The sequence below is a fragment of the Salvelinus fontinalis genome, chromosome 24 (genome assembly GCF_029448725.1).
Source record: "Salvelinus fontinalis isolate EN_2023a chromosome 24, ASM2944872v1, whole genome shotgun sequence".
Taxonomy (NCBI): Eukaryota; Metazoa; Chordata; class Actinopteri; order Salmoniformes; family Salmonidae; genus Salvelinus; species Salvelinus fontinalis.
The window spans coordinates 39,875,396-39,895,469 of record NC_074688.1 but is presented as its reverse complement, the minus strand read 5'-3'; the positions used below and the strand labels follow the sequence as shown (position 1 = coordinate 39,895,469).

The window sequence follows — 20,074 nt, the reverse complement described above, 5'->3', positions numbered from 1 at the left end:
CATTTCTAAGTGACCCCAAACTGTTGAACGGTAGTATAAATATTTATATCTCTACTGTATACATGAATCAAGGCAAAGTTGGTTCCCGTTTCAGTTATTTCTTTGGTCATGTTCGCGTGGGTCAAACAAACAAAAAACCACAGAATGTCTGGTTGACGATAGAGCCTCCCACAATGCAGGTGAGGGCTGCACGATGAAGGTGGTGAAGAGCAATTGCAGAAACTTGCAGTGACCTTTGATTTTTATAAAGTTAATGCTATTCGCCATATAGGCGCAAGTCAGACAATGTTTTTAAACATCGTGCAACACACCTTGAAAGGCGGTGACCATTTGACAAAAGTGATCCGCTCTAACCCTCTGATGTCACGCTTGTCTGTCTGACAGACATTTTTGTCTGACCCTTTATGTCACCGACAGCTCATTGGGCACTTCCCACAGAGATAACCACCATGTCACCTCCCATTTCCTCACTTCCCTTTCTCTAAGTTCATCCCCATCTTTCTACATTTCTCTCTTTTGGACTCGCACTAATCTCTCTCCCTCCTTCCTATTTCTCCCTCCGGCACAAACAAGGTACAATTAAAAAGCTCACGGTCAATTGGGCAAATTATTGCAGAGTACGCCATACCTGAAACAAAGAGAGAGAGGTGGAAAACTGGCCTACCCACACACAGCTGTGGTTAAGAGCCAAGAGCAGTGCCTCATTAAGTCCGTCAAAACAGTTTGTGCATATATTATGACAAGAGGTTGTCGTTTTTGTTCGTTTGTGTGGGGGTTTTGTTTTTTTTCCTCGGCTGTTCGTGCACACAATTGTTTTAAAATTGAAGATTAAGGCCTCTAGTTGTTTAAACAGAAATGTTCTTTCAGCTCAGATTTACTCAAGAGGCATACAACACAGCGTAGGCTTAGCCTATAGGCCTAGTGATTGTCATTTTTTTATGTCTTCATTTCGGGTTCACAATGCAGAGCGAACCGATGTCTCCGTAATGAACGGGTCAGTGGTAAGAGTGGGAACGGGTCAGTGGTAGCGGGTCAGTGGTAGCAGTGGGAACGGGTCAGTGGTAGCGGGTCAGTGGTAGCAGTGGGAACGGGTCAGTGGTAAGAGTGGGAACGGGTCAGTGGTAAGAGTGGGAACGGGTCAGTGGTAAGAGTGGGAACGGGTCAGTGGTAGCGGTGGGAACGGGTCAGTGGTAGCGGTGGGAACGGGTCAGTGGTAGCGGTGGGAACGGGTCAGTGGCAGCGGTGGGAACGGGTCAGTGGTAGCGGTGGGAACGGGTCAGTGGCAGCGGTGGGAACGGGTCAGTGGTAAGAGTGGGAACGGGTCAGTGGTAAGAGTGGGAACGGGTCAGTGGCAGCGGTGGGAACGGGTCAGTGGCAGCGGTGGGAACGGGTCAGTGGCAGCGGTGGGAACGGGTCAGTGGCAGCGGTGGGAACGGGTCAGTGGTAGCGGTGGGAACGGGTCAGTGGTAGCGGTGGGAACGGGTCAGTGGTAGCGGGTCAGTGGTAGCAGTGGGAACGGGTCAGTGGTAAGAGTGGGAACGGGTCAGTGGTAGCAGTGGGAACGGGTCAGTGGGAAATGGTCAGTGGTAGCAGTGGGAAAGGGTCAGTGGGAACGGGTCAGTGGTAGCAGTGGGAACGGGTCAGTGGTAAGAGTGGGAACGGGTCAGTGGTAAGAGTGGGAACGGGTCAGTGGTAGCGGTGGGAACGGGTCAGTGGTAGCGGTGGGAACGGGTCAGTGGTAGCGGTGGGAACGGGTCAGTGGCAGCGGTGGGAACGGGTCAGTGGCAGCGGTGGGAACGGGTCAGTGGCAGCGGTGGGAACGGGTCAGTGGTAAGAGTGGGAACGGGTCAGTGGTAAGAGTGGGAACGGGTCAGTGGCAGCGGTGGGAACGGGTCAGTGGCAGCGGTGGGAACGGGTCAGTGGCAGCGGTGGGAACGGGTCAGTGGTAGCGGTGGGAACGGGTCAGTGGTAGCGGGTCAGTGGTAGCAGTGGGAACGGGTCAGTGGTAAGAGTGGGAACGGGTCAGTGGTAGCAGTGGGAACGGGTCAGTGGTAGCAGTGGGAACGGGTCAGTGGGAAATGGTCAGTGGTAGCAGTGGGAAAGGGTCAGTGGGAACGGGTCAGTGGTAGCAGTGGTAGCGGGTCAGTGGTAGCAGTGGGAACGGGTCAGTGGTAGGAGTGGGAACAGGTCAGTGGTAGCAGTGGTAGCGGGTCAGTGGTAGCAGTGGGAACGGGTCAGTGGCAGGAGTGGGAACGGGTCAGTGGTAGCAGTGGGAACGGGTCAGTGGGAACGGGTCAGTGGTAGCAGTGGGAACAGTGGGAACGGGTCAGTGGGAACGGGTCAGTGGTAGCAGTGGGAACAGTGGGACCGGGTCAGTGGTAGCAGTGGTAGCAGTGGGAACGGGTCAGTGGGAACGGGTCAGTGGTTGCAGTGGGAACGGGTCAGTGGGAACGGGTCAGTGGTAGCGGTGGGAACGGGTCAGTGGTAGCGGTGGGAACGGGTCAGTGGTAGCGGTGGGAACGGGTCAGTGGTAGCGGTGGGAACGGGTCAGTGGTAGCAGTGGGAACGGGTCAGTGGTAGCGGTGGGAACGGGTCAGTGGTAGCGGTGGGAACGGGTCAGTGGTAGCGGTGGGAACGGGTCAGTGGTAGCGGGTCAGTGGTAGCAGTGGGAACGGGTCAGTGGTAAGAGTGGGAACGGGTCAGTGGTAGCAGTGGGAACGGGTCAGTGGTAGCAGTGGGAACGGGTCAGTGGGAACGGGTCAGTGGTAGCAGTGGGAACGGGTCAGTGGTAAGAGTGGGAACGGGTCAGTGGTAGCAGTGGGAACGGGTCAGTGGTAAGAGTGGGAACGGGTCAATGGTAAGAGTGGGAACGGGTCAGTGGCAGCGGTGGGAACGGGTCAGTGGCAGCGGTGGGAACGGGTCAGTGGCAGCGGTGGGAACGGGTCAGTGGCAGCGGTGGGAACGGGTCAGTGGCAGCGGTGGGAACGGGTCAGTGGTAAGAGTGGGAACGGGTCAGTGGTAAGAGTGGGAACGGGTCAGTGGTAGCGGTGGGAACGGGTCAGTGGTAGCGGTGGGAACGGGTCAGTGGTAGCGGGTCAGTGGTAGCAGTGGGAACGGGTCAGTGGTAAGAGTGGGAACGGGTCAGTGGTAGCAGTGGGAACGGGTCAGTGGGAAATGGTCAGTGGTAGCAGTGGGAAAGGGTCAGTGGGAACGGGTCAGTGGTAGCAGTGGGAACGGGTCAGTGGTAAGAGTGGGAACGGGTCAGTGGTAAGAGTGGGAACGGGTCAGTGGTAGCGGTGGGAACGGGTCAGTGGTAGCGGTGGGAACGGGTCAGTGGTAGCGGTGGGAACGGGTCAGTGGTAGCGGTGGGAACGGGTCAGTGGTAGCGGTGGGAACGGGTCAGTGGCAGCGGTGGGAACGGGTCAGTGGTAGCGGTGGGAACGGGTCAGTGGCAGCGGTGGGAACGGGTCAGTGGTAAGAGTGGGAACGGGTCAGTGGTAAGAGTGGGAACGGGTCAGTGACAGCGGTGGGAACGGGTCAGTGGCAGCGGTGGGAACGGGTCAGTGACAGCGGTGGGAACGGGTCAGTGGTAGCGGTGGGAACGGGTCAGTGGTAGCGGGTCAGTGGTAGCAGTGGGAACGGTCAGTGGTAAGAGTGGGAACGGGTCAGTGGTAGCAGTGGGAACGGGTCAGTGGGAAATGGTCAGTGGTAGCAGTGGGAAAGGGTCAGTGGGAACGGGTCAGTGGTAGCAGTGGTAGCGGGTCAGTGGTAGCAGTGGGAACGGGTCAGTGGTAGGAGTGGGAACGGGTCAGTGGTAGCAGTGGTAGCGGGTCAGTGGTAGCAGTGGGAACGGGTCAGTGGTAGCAGTGGGAACGGGTCAGTGGTAGCAGTGGGAACGGGTCAGTGGGAACGGGTCAGTGGTAGCAGTGGGAACGGGTCAGTGGGAACGGGTCAGTGGTAGCAGTGGGAACAGGTCAGTGGTAGCAGTGGTAGCAGTGGGAATGGGTCAGTGGGAACGGGTCAGTGGTTGCAGTGGGAACGGGTCAGTGGTAGCGGTGGGAACGGGTCAGTGGTAGCGGTGGGAACGGGTCAGTGGTAGCGGTGGGAACGGGTCAGTGGTAGCGGTGGGAACGGGTCAGTGGTAGCGGTGGGAACGGGTCAGTGGTAGCAGTGGGAACGGGTCAGTGGTAGCAGTGGGAACGGGTCAGTGGTAGCAGTGGGAACGGGTCAGTGGTAGCAGTGGGAACGGGTCAGTGGTAGCAGTGGGAACGGGTCAGTGGTAGCGTTGGGAACGGGTCAGTGGTAGCGTTGGGAACGGGTCAGTGGTAGCGTTGGGAACGGGTCAGTGGTAGCGTTGGGAACGGGTCAGTGGTAGCGTTGGGAACGGGTCAGTGGTAGCGGTGGGAACGGGTCAGTGGTAGCGGTGGGAACGGGTCAGTGGTAGCGGTGGGAACGGGTCAGTGGTAGCGGTGGGAACGGGTCAGTGGTAGCGGTGGGAACGGGTCAGTGGTAGCGGTGGGAACGGGTCAGTGGTAGCGGTGGGAACGGGTCAGTGGTAGCGGTGGGAACGGGTCAGTGGTAGCGGTGGGAACGGGTCAGTGGTAGCAGTGGGAACGGTTCAGTGGTAGCGGGTCAGTGGTAGCAGTGGGAACGGGTCAGTGGGAACGGGTCAGTGGGAACGGGTCAGTGGTAGCAGTGGGAACGGGTCAGTGGTAGCGGTGGGAACGGGTCAGTGGTAGCGGTGGGAACGGGGCAGTGGTAGCGGTGGGAACGGGGCAGTGGTAGCGGTGGGAACGGGGCAGTGGTAGCGGTGGGAACGGGTCAGTGGTAGCGGTGGGAACGGGTCAGTGGTAGCGGTGGGAACGGGTCAGTGGTAGCGGTGGGAACGGGTCAGTGGTAGCGGTGGGAACGGGTCAGTGGTAGCGGTGGGAACGGGTCAGTGGTAGCGGCGGTAACGGGTCAGTGGTAGCGGGTCAGTGGTAGCAGTGGGAAGGGGTCAGTGGTAGCGGGTCAGTGGTAGCAGTGGGAACGGGTCAGTGGTAGCGGGTCAGTGGTAGCAGTGGGAACGGGTCAGTGGTAGCGGGTCAGTGGTAGCAGTGGGAACGGGTCAGTGGTAGCAGTGGGAACGGGTCAGTGGTAGCGGGTCAGTGGTAGCAGTGGGAACGGGTCAGTGGTAGCAGTGGGAACGGGTCAGTGGTAGCGGTGGGAACGGGTCAGTGGGAACGGTGGGAACGGGTCAGTGGGAACGGGTCAGTGGTAGCAGTGGGAACGGGTCAGTGGTAGCAGTGGGAACGGGTCAGTGGTAGCAGTGGGAACGGGTCAGTGGTAGCAGTGGGAACGGGTCAGTGGTAGCAGTGGGAACGGGTCAGTGGTAGCAGTGGGAACGGGTCAGTGGGAACGGGTCAGTGGTAGCAGTGGGAACGGGGTCAGTGGTAGCGGTGGGAACGGGTCAGTGGTAGCGGTGGGAACGGGGCAGTGGTAGCGGTGGGAACGAGTCAGTGGTAGCGGTGGGAACGGGTCAGTGGTAGCGGTGGGAACGGGTCAGTGGTAGCGGTGGGAACGGGTCAGTGGTAGCGGTGGGAACGGGTCAGTGGTAGCGGTGGGAACGGGTCAGTGGTAGCGGTGGGAACGGGTCAGTGGTAGCGGTGGGAACGGGTCAGTGGTAGCGGTGGGAACGGGTCAGTGGTAGCGGTGGGAACGGGTCAGTGGTAGCGGTGGGAACGGGTCAGTGGTAGCGGGTCAGTGGTAGCGGTGGGAACGGGTCAGTGGTAGCGGTGGGAACGGGTCAGTGGTAGCGGTGGGAACGGGTCAGTGGTAGCGGTTCAGTGGTAGCGGTGAGAACGGGTCAGTGGTAGCGGTGGGAACGGGTCAGTGGTAGCGGTGGGAACGGGTCAGTGGTAGCGGTGGGAACGGGTCAGTGGTAGCGGTGGGAACGGGTCAGTGGTAGCGGTGGGAACGGGTCAGTGGTAGCGGTGGGAACGGGTCAGTGGTAGCGGTGGGAACGGGTCAGTGGTAGCGGTGGGAACGGGTCAGTGGTAGCGGTGGGAACGGGTCAGTGGTAGCGGTGGGAACGGGTCAGTGGTAGCGGTGGGAACGGGTCAGTGGTAGCGGTGGGAACGGGTCAGTGGTAGCGGTGGGAACGGGTCAGTGGTAGCGGTGGGAACGGGTCAGTGGTAGCGGTGGGAACGGGTCAGTGGTAGCGGTGGGAACGGGTCAGTGGTAGCGGTGGGAACGGGTCAGTGGTTGCGGTGGGAACGGGTCAGTGGTTGCGGTGGGAACGGGTCAGTGGTTGCGGTGGGAACGGGTCAGTGGTTGCGGTGGGAACGGGTGTCATTAAATGAGAGGAGCAGTTTCATGCACATTCTTTATCTTGAGAAATACTGGACCAAACATCTTAGTTAAATGGAAAACTGCACAACTAAGATCCTCAGCAGAAAAGTCTAAATTAAATCAGATATTTATTTATTTACCTTTAGATGAATTGCACTATTTTGAGGAAGTAAATACTGGCTGTTGTTGCTACAGCGTCTCAAGAGAGACAAACAGTAATACTGCCACTCATTTTCTTTAAGCCGAAGGTCTTTTAAAGGGAGTATGGCGAGGCACAGATGTTCGTGTCGCCATAGCCGAGGAGACCAAACCTAGTATGTGGGCGGCTTTAGGGTTCCTTTATGACTTTCTATTGCAGTGGAGAACAATGTGAGGCATTTATGAGCGGCCGCAAACCCTCGCACACACACTTAAACCTACACAAACATTCAGTACAAACACACATACAGTACAGGTTATTTACTGCTGTTAACACCTGATGTTAAAGGCTGTCCATGTGTGGCCAGAGCAGCACCCTGCAGGCAGCTGTTAACCTGTTTGGGCTGCAGGGGCAGTATTGAGTAGCCGGATAAAAGGTGCCCATTTCAAACGGCCTAGTACTCAATTCTTGCTCGTACAATATGCATATTATTATTACTATTGGATAGAAAACACTCTCTAGTTTCTAAAACCGTTTGAATTATATCTGTGAGTAAAACAGAACTCCTTTTGCAGCAAACTTCCTGACAGGAAGTGGATAATCTGAAATCGATGCTCTCTTCTAGGGGCTGCCTATTAAAGTCCTTGATATTTAAAAGTTTAGATGCACTTCATACGTCTTCCACTAGATGTTGACAAGGAGTGAGAGAAGAAATGGAGTGTGTAACTTGATCTGGACTCGAATCATAGCTCTTGGCATGACGTGTCATCAGTTTCCTGCTTTCTGGAGAGCGCGAGCAGGGACCTGGATTTGCCTTCTGATAAGCTGCCGTTATGGACGACTAATATCTCCGGCTTTGATTTTATTTGATACATGTGACAATATCATCGTAAAGTATGTTTTTTCAATATAGTTTAATCAGATTATTGAAATTTTTTCGGGAGTTTTGCCGTGTTCCGTTCTCTTCCTTTTGTTGACATGGAGAGATTTGCGCCACTTGGCAAGTGTGCTTGCTAAATCGAGAGAGAAAAAGGCCGTTCTAAATCCAAACAACGATTGTTCCCGACAAAGGACCCCTTGTACAACATTCTGATGAAAGATCAGCAAAAGTAGGACCCATTTTATGATGCTATTTCATATATCTGTCGTACATGTGAACTAGTCGTTTGCGCCCAGCTTTTGGGTACTCTCTCGCTATACCTAAGCTGGATGTCGTAATGAAGTTATTTTTAGAATTCTAACAAGGCGATTGCATTAAGAACTAGTGTATCTATCATTTCCTATACAACATGTATTTTTTAGTTATGTTTATGAATAGCTATTTGGTCAGAATATGTGTGTCAGAAAAAGTGTCAGAAAAATATCCGGACGTTGTGGGAAAAAGATGCTACGTTAGCACAATGTATAACCACTGATTTCAGCTCTAAATATGCACATTTTCGAACAAAACATAAGTGTATGTATAACCTGATGTTATAGGACTGTCATCTGATGAAGCTTATCAAGGTTAGTCAAAAATTATATATCTTTTGCTGGTTTGTTACGATAGCTAACATTTGCTGCTGGGAAATGGCTTGTGTTTCTGGCTATTGTGGTAAGCTAATATAACGCTATATTGTGTTTGCTGTAAAACACTTAAGAAATCGGAAATATTGGCTGGAATCACAAGATGCCTGTCTTTCATTTGCTGTACACTATGTATTTTTCAGAAATGTTTTATGGTGAGTATTTAGGTATTTCACGTTGGTGTCTGTAATTATTCTGTCTGCTTTCAGTGCAATTTCTGATTGTAGCTGCAATGTAAACTATGATTTATACCTGAAATATGCACATTTTTCGAAAAAAACAGATTTATTGAATAACATGTTATAAGACTGTCATCTGATGAAGTTGTTTGTTGGTTAGTTTGGTTGGTTCTTGGTTAGTTAGGTTGGCTTTGTGCATGCTACCTGTGCTGTGAAAAACGTCTGTCCTTTTTTGTATTTGGTGGTGAGCTAACATAAATATACGTGCTGTTTTCGCTGTAAAACATTTTAAAAATCAGTCATGTTGGCTGGATTCACAAGATGTGTACCTTTCATTTGCTGTATTGGACTTGTTAATGTGTGAAAGTTAAATATTTCAAAAAATTATATTTTGAATTTCATGCCCTGCACTTGAAGTGGCTGTTGTCATATTGTGGCCGGCCTCGGGCTTGCAGCCAGAAGAAGTGAACAGATACAGGATATGCTGACCAGGCAGAACACTTGTCAGTCAGGCTCCATGGTCCTGAGGTCTAGTTACTGCAGGATGTGACAGGAAACTCCAGACAGACATGGCAGCACACATACAGCATCCCACATCTGTCCGTCAGGATTTGAAATGCAATATTCTTCCATTGGCACAAAGCACATGTCATGTGGATTCAGTGTGCGACAGCAGAAGATTAGACCATCAGGACCAATGACAAAACACAAACTTATTTTGCCCCTCTATCTTTTCATACAGTTTGTTACTGTGAATTTTGTCTTAACCTTGACTGTTATTAGCAGACACAATTGTCTACCCGTGTGGTACCAGGGTGAGCTTTTCTGACAGTATTGTACTGGTGATAATGACGTCTGATAGAGAAAGTGTGGAGACTGATTGCTGTAATTCAATCAGAGACATAAACCGGAGAATCAAACCCAGACGTGTTTTATTTATTTTTAAATCAGGCTTTGGCAGTGGACAATCATGCACATTCACTCAGACAAAGTAGGACCCCCAAGAGTACTCTACCTCTGATTTACAGTACGCTTTAAAAAGCCATACAAGTTAAACAGATACTTGAGGCGTCAAAAGATAGAAAGGAGGAGAAGAGGTGGAGAGCATAACAGAGGGAGGCAGATAAGAGATTAGAGGAGAGAGAAGGGCAAATAAGGGGTGATTCCGAGTGTGACTGAGGGCATATAAAGTGAACAGGAAAAGGTTGACTGTAAAATAAGCTAAAAGAGGGGTGAGAGTCATATTTCCTCCCATCTGTATACACCTGTCTACCATTATTCCAGACTAATTTTGGATGAAGAAAATAATTTTCTACACTGTTAACAGATGGTAACCCCCTCTGCCATTAAGCATGCTTCAGTTTGGATGGCAGCTAGCAGAACTCGGCTAGCCGAACCAAACAAGTTTGCTCGCATCCTCCCTTAAGACTTCCGCTTGAAAAACAAGAAGAAAAAAAAAAAGTGGCAATAGTACTGTTTGTCCATTTGGAACTCCGTAGCCAGTATACACTTCCTCAAAATTCAGAATGAATCTAAGATAACTCAAGAAATAAATAATGGTACCAGAGATGGCCCTCCCCTAACCAATTGTGCTATTATGTGTGTTTTTTCACTTTATTTGTAACTTAATTTATACATAATGTTTCTGCCACCGTCTCTAATGACCGAAAAGAGCTTCTAGATATCAGGACAGCGATTACTCACCTCGTACTGGAAGGAGATTATTTCTTTACCGAGTCGGACGCAAAGGATTTAATTCAGACACCAGACAAGGCCCAAATCCCCGTCATTCGCATGAAGAAGAGCCAGAGATATCGGGCACGTAGGTCTGGGTGCCTTGTAAGGATCCGACAGCAAGTGGGTAATCTGCATTTACCATCGGTCCTATTAGCCAACGTACAATCATTGGATAATAAAATAGAAAAACTACGATCACGTATATCCTACCAACGGGACATTAAAAACGAATATCTTATGTTTCACCGAGTCGTGGCTGAACGACATGAATAACATACAGCTAGAAGTTTTTACGCTGTATCGGCAGGATAGAACAGCCGCCTCTGGTAAGACAAGGGGTGGTGGTCTATGTATATTTGTAAACAACAGCTGGTGAACGGAATCTAATGAAGTCTTAAGGTTTTTGCGTCTCATGATAAGCTGTAGACCACACTATTTACCAAGAGAGAGTTTTCATCTAGAGATTCTTTGTAGCTGTCTATTTACCACCACAAACCGATGCTGGCAATAAGACCGCACTCAATGAGCTGTACAAGTAAACAGGAAAGCGCTCATCCAGAGGTGGCGCTCCTATTGGCCAGGGACTTAATGCAGGGAAACTTCAATTCTACCAGCATGTTAAATGTGCAACCAGAGTGGGAACAAAAACACCTACACAGCTCTCCCTTGCCCTCCATTTTGGCAAATCTGACCATAATTCTATCCTCCTGATTACAAGCAAAAACTAAAGCAGGAGCACCAGTGACTCAGTCAATAGAACAGTGGTCAGATGAAGAAGATGCTAAGCTACAGGATTGTTTTGCTAGCACAGACTGGAATAGGTTCCGGGAATTTTCCAATGTTATTGAGGAGTACACCACATCAGTCACTGGCTTCATCAATAAGTGCATTGATGACGTCGTCCCCACAGTAACTGTACGTACACACCCAAACCAGAAGTCATGGATTGCAGGCAACATCCGCACTGAGCTAAAGGGTAGATCTCCTGCTTCCAAGGAGCGGGACCCTAACCGACAAACCATCAAACAGACAAAGTGTCAATACAGGACTAGGATTGAATCGTAATACACCAGCGCCGATGCACGTTGGATGTGGAAGGGCTTGCAAACTATTAGACTACAGAGGGAAGCACAGCCACAAGCTTCCCAGTGACACAAGTCTACCAGATGAGCTAAATTACTTCTATGCTCGCGTCGAGGCAAGCAACACTAAAACATGCATGAGAGCACCAGCTGTTACGGACGACTGAGTGATCATGCTCTCCGCAGCCAATGTGAGTAAGACCTTTACACAGGTCAACATTCACAAGGCCGCATTCATAAGGCCGCAAGGCCAGACGGATTACCAGCATGCACTGACCAACTGGCAAGTGTCTGCACTGACATTTTAAACCTCTCCCTGTCTGAGTCTATAATACCAATATGTTTCAAGCAGACCACCATAGTCCCTGTGCCCAAGAACACGAAGGTAACCTGCCAAAAGGTTACTGGATCGAATCCCCGATCTGACAAGGTAAAAATCTGTCGTTCTGCCCTTTGAACAAGGCAGTTACCCCACTGTTCCCCGGTAGGCCGTCATTGTAAAAAAGAATTTGTTCTTAACTGACTTGCCTAGTTAAATAAAGCACACCCGTCTGTAGCCATGAAGTGCATTGAAAGGCTGGTCATGGCTTACATCAACACCATTATCCCAGAAAACCAATACCCTCTCCAATTTGCATACTGCCCCAACAGATGACGCAATCTCTATTGCACTCCATACTGCCCTTTCACACCTGGACAAAAGGAACACCTACAGTTGAACTCGGAAGTTTACATACACCTCAGCCAAATACATTTAAACTCAGTTTCACAATTCCTGACATTTAATCCTAGTAAAAATGCCCTGTCTTAGGTCAGTTAGGATTACCACTTTATTTTAAGAATGTGAAATGTCAGAATAATAGAGAATTATTTCAGCTTTAATTTATTTTATCACATTCCCAGTGGGTCAAAAGTTTACATACACTCAATTAGCATTTGGTAGCATTGCCTTTAAATTGTTTAACTTGGGTCAAACGTTTTGGGTAGCCTTACACAAGCTTCCCACAATAAGTTGGGTGAATGTTGGCCCATTCCTCCTGACAGAGCTGGTGTAACTGAGTCAGGTTTGTAGGGCTCCTTGCTCCACACGCCTTTTCAGTTCGGCCCACACATTTTCTATAGGATTGAAGTCAGGGCTTTGTGATGGCCACTCCAATACCTTGACTTTGTTGTCCTTAAACCATTTTGCCACAACTTTGGAAGTATGCTTGGGGTAATTTTAGATTTGGAAGACCCATTTGTGAGCAAGCTTTAACTTCCTGACTGATGTCTTGAGATGTTGCTTCAATATATCCACCGAATTTTCTTTCCTCATGATGCTATGTATTTTGTGAAGTGCACCAATCCCTCCTGCAGCAAAGCACCCCCACAACATGCTGCTGCCACCCCCGTGCGTCACAGTTGGGATGGTGTCTTCGGCTTGCAAGCCTCCCCCGTTTTCCTCCAAACATAATGATGGTCATTATGGCCAAACAGTTATATTTGTTTCATCAGACCAGAGGACATTTCTCTAAAAAGTATGATCTTTGTCCCCATGTGCAGTTGCAAACCGTAGTCTGGCTTTTTTAATGGCGGTTTTGGAGCAGTGGCTTCCTCCTTGCTGAGCAGCCTTTCATGTTATGTCGATATAGGACTCGTTTTACTGTGGATATAGATACTTTTGTACTAGGATTGGGATTGATTTGCACTTTTGCAAAAAAGTACGTTCATCTCTAGGAGACAGAACACATCTCTTTTCTGAGCAGTATGACGGCTGCGTAGTCCCATGGTGTTTATACTTGTGTACTATTGTTTGTACAGATGAACGTGGTACCTTCAGACATTTGGAAATTGCTCCCAAGGATGAACCAGACTTGTAGAGGTCTACAATTTCTTTTGAGGTCTTAGCTGATTTTTGATTTTCCCACAATGTCAAGCAAAGTGGCACTGAGTTTGAAGGTAGGCCTTGAAATACATCCATAAGTAAACCTACAATTGACTCAAATGATGCCAATTAGCCTATCAGAAGTTTTTAAAGCCATGACATCATTTTCTGGAATTTTCCAAGCTGTTTAAAGGCACAGTCAACTTAGTGTATGTAAACTCCTGACCCACTGGCATTGTGATACACTGAATTATAAGTGAAATAATTTTTGGAAAAATGGCTTGTGTCATGCAAAGTAGATGTCCTAACCGACTTGCAAAAAATAGTGATTGAAAAACAAGTTAATGACTCCAACCTAAGTGCATGTGAACTTCAGACTTCAACTGTATGTGAGAATGCTGTTCATTGACTACAGCTCAGTGTTCAACACCATAGTGCCCTCAAAGCGTATCACTAAGCTAAGGACCCTGGGACTAAACACCTCCCTCTGCAACTGGATCCGGGACTTCCTGACGGGCCGCTCCCAAGTGGTAAGGATAGGTAACAACACATCCGCCATGCTGATCCTCAACACGGGGACCCCTCAGGGGTACGTGCTCAAGTTCCTTGGCGTCCACATCAACAAACTATCATGGTCCAAGCATACCAAGACAGTTGTGAAGAGGGCACGATAACGCCTATTCAGGAGACTGAAAAGATTTGGCATGGTTCCTCAGATCCTCAAAAAGGTCTACAGCTGCACCATTGAGAGCATCCAGCTGGTTGCATCACTGCCTGGTATGGCAACTGATCAGCAGCCGACCACAAGGCGCTTCAGAGGGTAGTGCGTACGGCCTAGTACATTACTGGGTCCAAACTTCCTGCCATCAAGGACCTATATACGGGGCGGTGTCAGAGGAAGGGCCTAAAAATTGTCAAAGATTCCAGCCACCCTAGGCATACTGTTCACTCGCACGGCAAGCGATACTTGAGCGCCAAGTCTAGGTCCAAAAGGCTCCTTAACAGCTTCCATCACCAAGCCATTAGACTGCTAAACAGTTAATTGAGTGGCTACCCAGACTATTTGCATCAACCCCCTTCTTTTTTTTTTTTACACTGCTGCTACTCGCTGTGTATTATCTATGCAGTAATGTTAGCCCTACATTTACCGCGACTCACCTGTAACTCCACACATGTTTACATTTAGTAGACAATCTTATCCAGAGAGACTTAGAGGAGCAATTGTGGTTAAGTGCCTTGCTCAAGGGCACATCAGATGTTTGGGTTCGGGATTCTAACCAGCAACCTTTAAGTTACTGACCCAACACTCGTAACCGTTAGACTACCCTGTATATAGCTTCTTTATTATTATTTTAATTGTGCTACTTATTTTATTACTTTTTTTGCTAAAATTTTCTCTAAAAATATTCATTGTTGGTTAAGGGCTTGTAAGTAAGCATTTCACAGTAAGGTTGTATTCGGCGAATGTGACAAATTTACACAACAAAAAAATAAACGTCCTCTCACTGTCAACTGCGTTTATTTTTAGCAAACTTACCATGTGTAAATATTTGTATGAACATGACAAGATTCAACAACTGAGACAAACTGAACAAGTTCCACAGACATCTGACTAACAGAAATTGAATAATGTGTCCCTGAACAAAGGGGGGGGTCAAAAATCAAAAGTAACAGTGAGTATCTGGTGTGGCCACTAGCTGCATTAAGTACTGCAGTGCATCTCCTCCTCATGGACTGCAACAGATTTGCCAGTTCTTGCTGTGAGATGTTACCCCACTCTTCCACTAAGGCACCTGGAAGTTCCCGGGCATTTCTGGGGGGGAAATGGCCCTAGCCCTCACCCTCTGATACAACAGGTCCCAGACGCGCTCAATGGGATTGAGATCCGGGCTCGTCGCTGGCCATGGCAGAACACTGACATTCCTATCTTGCAGGAAATCATGCACAGAATGAGCAGTACGGCTGGTGGCATTGTCATGCTGGAGGGTCATGTCAGGATGAGCCTGCAGGAAGGGTATCACATGAGGGAGGAGGATGTCTTCCCTGTAATGCACAGCATTGAGATTGCCTGCAATAACAAGCTCAGTCCGATGATGCTGTGACACACCGCCCCAGACCATGACGGTACCTCCACATCGATTCCGCTCCAGAGTACAGGCCTCGGTGTAACGCTCATTCCTTTGACGATAAACGCGAATCCGACCATCACCCCTGGTGACACAAAACCGCGACTCGTCAGTGAAGAGCATTTTTTGCCAGTCCTGTCTGGTCCAGGGATGGTGGGTTTGTGCCCATAGGCGACGTTGTTCCCGGTGATGTTTAGTGAGGACCTGCCTAACAACAGGCCTACAAGCCCTCAGTCCAGCCTCTCTCAGCCTATTGCGAACAGTCTGAGCACTGTTGGAGGGATTGTGCATTCCTGGTGTAACTCGTGCAGTTGTTGCCATCCTGTACCTGTCCCGCAGGTGTGATATTCAGATGTACCGGTCCTGTGCAGGTGTTGTTACACGTGGTCTGCCACTGCGAGGACGATCGGCTGTCCCTCTTGTAGCGCGGTCTTCGGTGTCTCAAAGTACAGACATTGTAGTCCTCATGCCTCCTTGCAGCATGCCTAAGGCACGTTCACGCATATGAGCAGGGACCCTGGGCATCTTTATTTTGTTGTTTTTCAGAGTCCGTAGAAAGGCCTCTTTAGTGTCCTAAGTTTTCACAACTGTGACCTTAAGACACTAACGGGTTACAGACGGTAGGCAATTAACGACCATTCCAGAGGTGCATGTTCATTAACTGTATATGGTTCATTGAACAAGCATGGGAAACAGTGTTTAAACCCTTTACAATGAAGATCTGTGAAGTTATTTGTATTTTTACGACTTATTTTTGAAAGACAGGGTCCTGAAAAAGGGAAGTTTCTTTTTTTGCTGAGTTTACAATTTGATTTGGCCCACGTGCAGTGACATCCATATATCCAATGTAAATCAGACAGACCAAGCCCCCACCACCACCCAATCCTTCAGGTGTAAGGGAAGCCTTCCTGTAAATCTACTGTCAAGATGGTGCTAACCAGATGGTGTTAAAAGCCTCCAACTATTCTAAGGTCGGGATTTCAGATGACGCTTTGTCCTCTATGCACCTTCTTTTTTTTATGTTCCTGCTTTGGCAGTAAACACTGCAGATAGATGACACCATTAACCACCGTGACTATTCCTAGAGCCCCAGTTTTTCCTTGAAGGACAAGCTGCTTTATCCCCAGTAAATCCTCCAACCACACAAACCCTAGCCCGCACTCCTACCTCCCTGGCCAACAAACCCACACCCAGCCCCCTCTCACTCCTACCTCCCTGGCCAACAGACCCACACCCAGCCCCCTCTCACTCCTACCTCCCTGGCCAACAGATCCACACCCAGCCCCCTCTCACTCCTACCTCCCTGGCCAACAGATCCACACCCAGCCCCCTCTCACTCCTACCTCCCTGGCCAACAGATCCACACCCAGCCCCCTCTCACTCCTACCTCCCTGGCCAACAGATCCACACCCAGCCCCCTCTCACTCCTACCTCCCTGGCCAACAGACCCACACCCAGCCCCCTCTCACTCCTACCTCCCTGGCCAACAGACCCACACCCAGCCCCCTCTCACTCCTACCTCCCTGGCCAACAGATCCACACCCAGCCCCCTCTCACTCCTACCTCCCTGGCCAACAGATCCACACCCAGCCCCCTCTCACTCCTACCTCCCTGGCCAACAGATCCACACCCAGCCCCCTCTCACTCCTACCTCCCTGGCCAACAGATCCACACCCAGCCCCCTCTCACTCCTACCTCCCTGGCCAACAGACCCACACCCAGCCCCCTCTCACTCCTACCTCCCTGGCCAACAGATCCACACCCAGCCCCCTCTCACTCCTACCTCCCTGGCCAACAGATCCACACCCAGCTCTCACACCTCCCTGGAAAACTCACTGAATCCAAACTGCGCCAAGCTACAAGACTTTCAAACCTTTGAGGACCACCTCCAGTTCGTCTCGTAGGATGTCGAAGGTGCTGTATCGGGAGCTGGTCTCTGGGATGACGTTCTTCTTCAACCAGCCTCCACAGGCGTACTGGTAGAAGTTGTCACATGGGTCCACATTGGCATCCATGTTCTCTATCAGACGAGACGCTGCACACAGACAAAAACAGCTCATATTCTACCTGTGTGTGTGTATGTATGTATGTATGCATGTATGCGTATTTACCTGCCTGAGTGCAGTCCGCCGTGGTGCAGACACCATCTAAAAAGGGAAAAAAATAGAAACCAAACAAGTTTATTCATCACTGCCAACTTAAAAGGAGAATTGTTTTTTTTACAACCAAATCTCTATTTTTGATGTAATGGCATGTTATAGAAGCATCCCAAAACTTTTTTTTGCGATTTCACTTGGTTTTCAAGAGACTCGAGCGATACCTCTGTCCATTCTAGCAGCAGGCTACACGGAGAATGGAACTGCTGGATAGCGGAAAAAGCTTGAGTCGCACAAAATAAATATAATTCTGCGGATTAAGTTCAGAAAGACAATTTCATGTGTATAACATATTAAGGTCTGCATCACCACACTGAGGGCGTTTCTGTCTCTAAAAGGACGGGGTGTTTATGGAGCGTTTGTTTAGGTCCTCAGAGCCCCCGTACTGCACAATGAGGAAATGGAAAAAATATGTAAATTAAGTGTCCGGACCATTGTCCGGACCACATGCCACATACATCAATAGAGATTTGGTTGTTAAAAAAAATATATAAAATCTTTTTTTTATTTTTTATTATACTTTAAGCACTCTAAATATAGATTACATCTAGAAAAATTGAAGATGGATCACACGGTCACAAACATCAATGTACTACAGGAAGTAGATGCACATTTAAGTGAACGGAACTGAATGAAAAATGTTTGACTTGGTTAAACGGCTGAATGAACATTTGGCTCTTGAGAATACTTCATGGTTTATTTGTAATGAATGTTTGGCATAATCTACGTATAATCCTTGTTGATCCCCTTCTAGGAAATAACCAGGAGGGAAACCATGAACAGTGCTTTGGTTTCCTGTGCTGTAATGAAGGGATTACAATAGAACAGGGTTCTTGGTGAACATTGTGGTTTTTGCCCTACCACTACACAGCTGATTCAAATAACCAACTCATTATCAAGCTTTGGTCATTTGAGCGGTGTAGTGCCAGGGGGAAAAAAAAACCATCTCGTTCCTTTTCTCTACTAATATGCTAAAGTTGATAGTGATGCTCAATTAAAAAAAAAAAAAAGTTACATTTTAAAAATGAATGAAATGGTGGGTTGGCTCCAAACCAGACTTGGGGTAAATAATTACCCTTTCAGGCTGTTTGTCTGTCACTCATTAGCTGAGTTTACACAGGCAGCCCAATACTGACCTTTTTTTTCACTAATTGGTCTTTGACCAATCAGATCAGCTCTGAAAAAGATCTGATGTGGAAAACTCTGCAGTGATTGGTCAAAAGACCAATAAGTGTAAAAAAAAAAAAAAAAAAAGTCTGAATTGGGCTGCCTGTGTGTTAGCGCTATCGACTCCTAGGGATGTCCCTAACCTTAACCAAATGTAAACGCTAAATTTTTTGGATCCGCCTTCTGTGGCTAATTTCTGTTTTGATGATCACAAAATGATCACCCCACACACACTGTTCTATCCTCCTCAGGCTGTGTTCAACCGTAATTAGACAGACAAACTCCATTCAAAAACCATGTCAAGAGTCAGGATTAGGCTTTCTCCAAACCTCCAGTATTTAATGAAATGGTGTGAAACTTCAAAGAATACAGAATAATGCAATGAACATACAGCTCAGACATTACCCATGGTGCAACATAACGTACAATAGAATGCTTAGGTAAAAGCTGTATCCAATAAGCATTTTGAAATGAACAACGTTCTAAATTCAAAACACTGCCCAAATAGACCTGTATGCTTGCGTAAGGCATGAAGAGATCAGATAGCATCACTTGCTAAATGTGCCAAAGTCCCACTGTGGCTATGCAAAGTTACAGCAAAACCATGAACAATTACATAGAAAAAAATTAACTAATGTCCCTTGTCTGTCACGAATGTTGACTAAAATTACATTTGAATTTATTCTACCGATTGTTTGTGGTGTTTGTCCTTCAGTGGGTTGAAATTTGAGACAAAATATCCACAGGAAAGCATAATTAAACTGACTTCAATCAAGATTTGTTTGCTTGTGCACAAGATGATGCACGCAGTCTTGCAGGCGATGCATACCACCCGCAGTCTTGCAGGCGATGCATACCACCCGCAGTCTTGCAGGTGTTTACGCGCTCTAAGTTTGGTAAATAATACTTTCCTGTGGATATTTATTTTCAAATTGTAACCAACTGAAGGACCAACTGCACAGACAACCGGTAGAGTAAGTTCAAAATGTAATTATATTCAATATTCTGGCTTGAAAAAGGAAACTTTCCAAAGTTTTGCAGTGCTTTGTTGTTTCAGACTGAATCCCAAGAATTGGTATCACAGTCTGATTTATTAGGCAAGCTGCTACTCAGCAAAACTACTGACATAAAAACCCAAACAACAACATCCTCTGTAGAAAATAACTTCTGATATAGCAAGATGAACATACAGACAAGGTGTTAGACTCACAGACAATGCTTTCGCAGGCAGACAGAACAAGGATGGCTAGAGATACTCCGGAGTACATGTTCCTGGGATCAAATGTGGTCAACTGATCCCAAAGGAGCACACAAGAAAGTACCATAGAATAAATGCGGTTAACAAGGTGTAGTAGAACAAACATCGAGCAGGTGGCGCTAAAAACCGCAACACCATAATGAGGCAGAACACGCACAGCGACGCACACAGAGCGGTGTGGCGACTCGTCTGGTAAACTAGCTCCCTGTTTGCATCCTGCCTGCTGTGACTGGTTAAAAAAATTGATCCACTTTAGTAGGCTGGGCAAGATTTCTGAACTATTATCAAAATCAATAAACCGAAGCATGTTTTGGGGCTCATTCAGTGGCTTTTTAACCATATTTTTTGCTTAAAAAAAGGGCAATACCAATGTCTACCACAGGTGGCTGGTGACACCTTAATAGGGGAGGGTGGGCACAGAGTAATAATATTTGCCATTTAGCAGATGCTTTTATCCAAAGCGCCTTATG

The 20,074-nt window shown here is 48.4% G+C and overlaps 1 protein-coding gene across 4 annotated transcripts in view; it reads right to left on the bottom strand.

The window, feature by feature from the left end:
• Nucleotides 1-20,074, bottom strand: part of LOC129822424 (neprilysin-like) — a 60,135-nt gene that overhangs the window by 22,073 nt on the left and 17,988 nt on the right. For 3 of the 4 annotated variants that reach the window (XM_055880701.1, XM_055880703.1, XM_055880704.1), the window contains exons 3-4: nt 17,135-17,170; nt 16,897-17,058 (exon numbers count right to left, since the gene is read on the bottom strand). In XM_055880701.1, the coding sequence (XP_055736676.1) occupies nt 16,897-17,058; nt 17,135-17,170 (198 nt within the window). Of the gene's footprint in view, nt 1-16,896; nt 17,059-17,134; nt 17,171-19,556; nt 19,651-20,074 lie in introns of those variants that run through there. The other variant, XM_055880705.1, reaches the window with a different exon arrangement.